Genomic DNA, 6,730 nt, shown 5'->3' with positions numbered 1-6,730 from the left:
GCGTCTCGGGCTCAGAGGTGAAAGAAGAGGCAGAGGCTGGAGCTTTCTGTAGAATTTACTGACCAGCAGGGGTGGGGGTCACAGTGAGGCGCCAACCGGGATGCCCTGGGCAGGGTGGCCACTCTTGCCACAGCAGGGCTCAGGGGCCTTATTGCTGGGCCGGGGCCCCCCCCAGACCCCTGCCCCCCGACCCCCCATTGCAGCCCGCAGACCCACAAGCCCCATGCACATGCTCCCGTGTGCAGACGTGGGCGCGGCCTGGTCCGGCCCCCTTCCCTGCCCAGACCTCCCGGCCTCTCTCCCCTCCCCCAGAACGGAGAGAAGGACACGGGAGCACAGGAAACATCCGGTTTTGAGTTTCAGACGTGGTCCCAAGCCAGGCGCTGGCAGGACTGCAGGATGCCGGAGCCTCCGCTGCCCCAAGCCCCCGCGCCCCGCCCAGTTCTGGAGACCTGGGTCCTGCCCCCAGACCGGCCCCACCCGCGACCCCTTTATAAAAAGAAGAGGAGACAGCACCTTCCGCTGGACACGCCCGGCGGCCTGGGCGCCCTGGCCCGGGGCGGCAGTCCAGTCCCGTGTACGTGGGTGCGGTGGCCGGCGGCCCCGCGAGTCCTGCGCCCGAATCAAAGGTGCCGCGGGCTCGGGTGCCCGTTGTGGTAGAGTTTCTGCTTCACGTGCACCATGTTCCCGGCCGCCTCCTCGAAGGGCCTGTGCGGCCGCCGGCCGAGCTCCCGCAGGCTGCACAGCTTGGGCAGCCAGGTCCACGAGCCGTCTGTGGGGGGCGTAGTCAGGGGACTTGGTCAGGAAGGGGCGGGGGTGGTGGTGGTGGGTGTGGTCGAGGCTGGGGCGTGGTCGGTGTCGTAGCGCGGTTGGGACCGGCGTTGGGGGGCGTAGTCTGTGGGGGTGGGGGTGGGGCGGGGACGGGGTGGGTGGCCGCACTCACCGTAGCGCCGGCCCGCCCTCCAGGCGCGCACGGCGCAGTGCAGGACGCCGTCCATCCACACCAGGAACCAGCTGATGCAGAAGCCGAGCAGCAGCCCGAGCATGAGGTCGATCTCCTGCTTGGTCACGTTGTCTGTCACGAAGTAGTTCTCGGAGGCGTCCACCACCGACTGGTCCCCGTCGTACGGGATCACGTAGTGGATGTGGTGCCTGCGGGCGGCAGGGCGGGCTGGCACCTCTCCCGGGGGCGAGCGGGATCCCTGCTGGGGTCTCTGAAGCAGCCCTTATGAGAACTGAGGTCCGGAGGGGCCAGCGGACTCACCCAGGGGCCTGGCCCCCAGGCAGAGGCTGCCCAGAGCGAGAGTGTGCTAGGCCAGCGGTCAGCGTGACGTCTGGGAGCTGGCCGGGGCTGCGTCTGCGCACGAAACACCCGTCCCCCTCTGGCGGGCCTGGGGCGCAGCGGCGACCCACCCTGGCTGGGTCATGGGAACTGCAGGTGGACTACTTCCAGGGCAGGGTGTCTAGCTGGTGGCGGGGTCACAGCCCACTTGCTGGACACGGGGCTGATGCGGCTCCTCAGGGACAGCCCCTCTGGCCTCTCCTTCCCACCCGACACTCACTACACCTTTTCCTCAGCTTTCCGTCTATGCCAGGCCAGGTGCTGTCAACCGCCCCCGGGCGGGGCCTCTTGCTCCTGTCCCCGATTCTGTCTGGTACCCCATCCTCTCACCCCCTCTCCTGGGGGCACCCTGTGGACCATACTCTGCATGGATCAGCATGTCCGCTGGCTGCTCTGCTGCTCCCGGATGGACAATGCTCCTGCTATCCGGACCCCCTGGGCCGTGGCCCCTCCCATGCACCCTAGCACCCACCAAGGCCTTTGCCATTCCTCTCAGCCTCCCTTCTCTGGACTGGCCAGACTCAGGCCGCTGAATCCTCCAGGCCCTCGCTTGCCTCTGACAGCCACACTGAGCCCTTTCCACAAGGCTCCCTGCAGCCTCAGGCCTGCTTGGATCCTAGGGAAGCCCTCTGGGGTCGTGATACCAGGTGATGTGGCCCCGCCCAGGAGACACACTCAGGACAATAGACTGGGCTTTCACCCACCCCCCACCCCCCGCTGATGAGAGCCTGGGAGCCCAAGGCTCAGAGGGCTCTTAGCCCCCGTTTTCCTCACTGGTTCCAGTAGTGCAGGGGCCACCGGGGGCTCCTCCTGCCCAGGGGGCCACCTCTTCTGGTTCCCCCTCCTTCCCGACCCCCTTTGCTGGCTTCTCCAACTCTCCATCCCCATCCCCTGATGTCCCTTCCGCCACCCCACCCCACGCCTGCGCTACTCTGAGCTCCAGCTGCCTGCCTGGCATCTCCACGTGGGATCTAGACACCTCAAACTCACACCTAAAAATAGCTCCTCCCTCCCCAAACCTGCTTCTTCCCAGCTTCCCTCAGTTAGATGCTGACACCCCCACCTGGGCTTCAGTGGGGATGGGTCCTCACCCCCCCACATTGTGCACCCTCCACTCCTCCGCCCCAGACACCTTCCCAGAAATGGAAACCCTACCAGTTCTCTGCGTTGGCCCCTGCGGCCCCTCCCTCACAGATGTCCCTGCACAAGCAAGGGCCACACGGTGACTTCCTCCCAGTGGGGTCAGGGGAGTCCTGGAGCCCCAAACACAGCCCAGTGGGGACGGCAGCAGGCAGGCCTCTCCTCACACCCGCTCCTCCTGGGGTTCCCTGGAGGCCATCCTGCTCCACATGTCCCGAGCTGACCAGTCCCAGTGGCTGCGGCCTCGGCCACCACAGCCCCGCGGAGCAGGGGCCACTGGCCCTGGGTCAGCCAGAAAGGACTGCCTGACGCCTGGCAGCCATCACTTATCTGATCAGTTTGTCAGTAGCCATTAGGAATCACAAATAATTGATGGAAAACTATTGATCACAACCTAGAATGTGTGGCAGCTGCCGGACCCCCAGGAGAGGATGCTCTTCATGTCCCCTTACCAGGCCCTGCAACCAAGGACATGCCAGACACAGCATCACTGTCATCTCCTGCTCTCCCCAGCCTCCTGGGCCTGGGGCTCCTCAGGACCACTGCTCTGGTCAGGGCCGCAACCACCCCAGGTAGCTCAGGACCTCTAGGGCTTGGAGGTCACAGCCTGTGCCCCCACTGCTGGCCTGGCATCTGCAGCTCCTCGCCTGCCCCTTTCCCTCCTTCCTCCAAGGCAGGGGCTCCAAGTGGGTCCGGGGCTCCGGTCTGCCATGTGCACACGTGTCTCTGTGGTGTGTCATACGTGTCCTGCCTGGACCACGCATGCCGCATGTGTCTACCTGAGGTCTGACGCATGTCATGTATACACGCTGGCCACATGCACAGACATGGCGTGTATACCAGGGACTTGGGCCCGTGAGCGCCACATGTGTGCATGTCATGCTTGCCCAGGCACGAGCATGGTGTGTACCACATGTAGGCACATGCACGCGGCTCTGACATAGCCAACTGCTCTGCAGGCACCACGGTCACTCGTGGGTTGTGCACACGGCCTGTGGCACGCACACTTCAGGGCATGTATTTACGTCCATGTTCTCTGTATAATTCTCCATGCGGGCACAGAGCAGGCACACCTGTGTGTGCATGCTTACTCTGCACACGGTGTGGCAATGCGGGCACACGGTTTGTACATGGTGCCCCATGTGCAAAAGTACTCTGCAGACAGACCTGCTAATGCATGTGGGGCACGCTCATTGCCGTGTACGGTTATACACATGGGCTGTGCATGCACATGTATGTCGTCAATATACAAGAACATTTTGCACACTGCTTTACATATCTTGTATGTCATGACGTGTACAAAGCACACGCATGTGGACACATACACACAGAGACATGGTCTATAGCAGGCATGGGTCTCCATGTTCTCTGCGTCCAGACACGCTAACCTGTGCGCACAGGCCCCACTCAGCTCGTACTCCGCAGGCACCTGTTTACACGTGGCCACATGTGCTCTGGACACTGCATGTGGCACACACACACCAGGAGCAAACACTCTGTGAACACATCCCGTCTGTCCCCAGGAGGTCACAGGCACATACACACATACATGCTGGTCATAACACATCAGCCCCCACATGTCGGGTGTGTCACTCATGTTCCTGGCCCGGGCTTGCGCACACGCCAGCCCCAGGAGGATCCCCAGGTCACCCCAGCCTACACCCACTCAGTCACGGCCGCCCCAGGGGGCAGTGGGCTGACCCGGTGCCTTTCCTGAGTGTTGGGCATATGCCCTGGGTGGAACACAAGGGTCCCTGGGAAAGCGTGGCCACCCACAAAACTCGATGGTCCTCGGTCAGCACGGGCGGGGGCTGTGCACAGCCTCTGCTACCTTCCCCGAGGCTCCGTCCTGCTTCCACACAGCGAGCGGTCTGCACCCACAGGCACGGAGCATGCTGGGAGGCACGGGGCTGCCCTGCCACCCCGCCCCCTGTGCACTGGCCCCTGGAGCAGGAGTGCAGGGCAGGGGTGAAGAGCACAGGCTTTGGGGGCTGTGCCCCATCCACACTAGGCATGTGACCTTGGGCAAGTCTCTGCCCTCTTTCTCACTGATCCCAGCACGAGGGTGTCCGGTGGGGGTGAGGGTGTGCGAACATGCGCTGTGTACACACACGTATATGCAGACGGCACACACATTCGCGTCTCATGAGATGTTTATTTCGTACATGGACGTACAAACATGCATGGCCAGAAAGACTCCATCATTACATGTGCACACAATGGGGGTCCCAAAGTGGGCTTAGGGGCCTGGGCTCAACCAGAGCGAGCTCGGAGTGACCTTGAGCAAGCTCCACCCCTTGCCTCAGTTCCTCCTCTGAACAGTGAGGGGTTGGGCCCTGCCCACCGTCACCATCTGCACTTCCCCTACCTGGCTCCGGGGAAAGTTCACGGCCACAGTTCAGGGCAGAGGCTGGTGTGCTCTGTGGGCTCAGCCCGGCGCAGGCTCCCTCCCAGGACATGGGGCTCAGTGGCTTCTCCCCTGGCCTCCAGCCCCTGGACCAGGAGGCCTGGGCCCCCTCTGCCCATCACCCTTTCTCTAAAGGCATGTTGGGAGGGGGTCCTAACAGACTCAGGCGTGGTCCCCACTCCGGAACCCGACTGGCCAAGCCCCAGGTGTCCGCAGGCGGCTGCACAGTCCTCCCCCCTCCGGGCCTGGCCGGCCAAAGCAGCCCCTCTGGGCCTAGCGCGGCCCTGCACCCGCCTGCCTGGGGCTCCCGCAGCCCAGTGAGCCCTGCCACCAGCACATATGTGATCACGCGTGTACCCCGCCGGGCTCAGACTCACCGGCCACAGTTGCAGTGGCAGACGCGGTCCTCGCCCCGCAGGTGCGGGAGGATGTAGTTGTGAAATCGGTCCAGCAGCGCGTTCATGTCCATCAAGCACGCGATGGCCTGGAAGCGCCCATGACCAGTCAGAGCCAGGGAGCAGGCCGTCCAGGCGCCCAGGTGGGGGCCGGGCGCTGGGGATGGGGTAGCGCGGACCGGAGGATGGGGGTGCGCAAGGCAGCCCGGGATGGGGAGCGCAGGCCGGGCCGGGGGAGCGCAGGCCGCGCGGGCCGGTAAACAAGGCGCGGGAGGGGGGAGGCGGCAGCGGCGCGCGGGCGCGGGAGGCGGGCGCGGGTTGGGGGAGCGGGCGCGCGGGAAGCCCCTCCGCTCACCATCACGATCGACGCCCCCAGAATCATGAAGATCATGGTGTTCGCGCTCACGGACATCGGGCGGGGCCGGGCCGGGCCGGAGCGCCGCCCCCCGGCCCCGGCGCCCCCCCGGCCCCGGCCCGATGCTGAGCCCCCGGCGCCTCCGCAGAGGTCAGCGCGCCGCGCACCCACCGCCGCGGGTCGAGGAGGAGGCGTGGATCAGGGGCGCGGGGCAGGGGACGCGAGCGCTCCGGGGTCGTTCGGCCGCCAGGCCACCGCGCTCGTAGCGCTCCGCTCCGCCCTCGGCCCTGCCTCACTCCCTTCCTCCCTCCCTGCGCGCGCTCCGGCCCCCTCCCTCCCTGCGCGCCCGCCTCCGGGAGGGACCACACGGCCGCCCCGCCTCCGGACGCTGGCCCGACCCCTCCCTGGGACATCTGGTCAGTACCGGCCTTGGACGCCTGCCCTGTGGCCCTGGAGTCCCGGCCACGTCCCGACCCGACATCCTGGTGAGGGCCCCGGGGTTACTCCCCCTCCCCTTCTCCCCACTTCTCAACCGAAGGTCCCTCCTCCTGGGCCTCTGGGGTCACGGATGAGGGGTTTGGGGCTGGCTGGTCAGCACCCGGCCTCCTACAGCAACTGCCTTTAGCGGAGGGGCCTGCAGGGTCGCTGGGGAGCTGCCAGGGACGTCATTCTAAAGCCATGGCCTGAGGACAGAGCCGAGCAAAAGCCAAAGGATGCCCAAAGGGGGCAGGGCCAGCTTTAGCCCCAGGGTCCGTGGGCCTGCTCTGGCTGCCCCGTGGTGCTGGGAGCCTGGGGAAAGGATGGCACAGGACAACCCCCAAGTGGCCCACACTGCAGGCACAGGAACCCCCCACTTTTCCACAAATGACCTGAGGTTTTCCACAGCTGCAGAAACCGGGAGGGGTCAGGCGCCCTCCTGCCAGCAACCCCCCCTGGCAGAGAACCTGTAGTGAGCTGGGGAGCTAGGCCGAGCCCCTGCCCCCTGCCTCTCACAGGCGGCCCTGTGAGGGCGGGGCTGGGCGGCAGCCGCTCCTGAGGGAGGCGTGTCCAGTACCCAGCTCTGCCTCCGGCTGAGGGAAGGCGACCGTTGT

General features: G+C 65.7%; 1 protein-coding gene across 1 annotated transcript; it reads right to left on the bottom strand.

Annotated features, from left to right (window-relative positions):
- Positions 1 to 37: 37 nt before the first annotated feature.
- On the bottom strand, positions 38 to 5,837 carry TMEM240 (transmembrane protein 240). Its single transcript, XM_074334303.1, has 4 exons — positions 5,640 to 5,837; positions 5,267 to 5,373; positions 944 to 1,152; positions 38 to 772 (listed from the first exon to the last, which is right to left on the bottom strand). The coding sequence occupies exons 1-4, from the start codon at positions 5,694 to 5,696 to the stop codon at positions 624 to 626; spliced, it is 522 nt and encodes a 173-aa protein (XP_074190404.1). The 5' UTR covers positions 5,697 to 5,837; the 3' UTR covers positions 38 to 623.
- Between the last annotated feature and the right edge of the window lie 893 nt (positions 5,838 to 6,730).

This window comes from Rhinolophus sinicus, linkage group LG06 (assembly GCF_036562045.2).
Source record: "Rhinolophus sinicus isolate RSC01 linkage group LG06, ASM3656204v1, whole genome shotgun sequence".
Lineage (NCBI taxonomy): Eukaryota > Metazoa > Chordata > Mammalia > Chiroptera > Rhinolophidae > Rhinolophus > Rhinolophus sinicus.
The sequence above is the reverse complement of the archived record's forward strand: the minus strand, read 5'-3'. Positions and strand labels throughout refer to the sequence as shown.

Bases quoted from the DNA above. Each gene is read 5' to 3' on its own strand.
- TMEM240 (XM_074334303.1), bottom strand. From the start codon at position 5,696: ATGTCCGTGAGCGCGAACACCATGATCTTCATGATTCTGGGGGCGTCG. The intron at 5,374-5,639 runs GTGAGCGGAGGG...GGGCGCTTCCAG, and splicing joins TGGGGGCGTCGATCGTGATG to GCCATCGCGTGCTTGATGGA. The intron at 773-943 runs GTGAGTGCGGCC...CGCCCCCCACAG, and splicing joins GAGGGCGGGCCGGCGCTACG to ACGGCTCGTGGACCTGGCTG.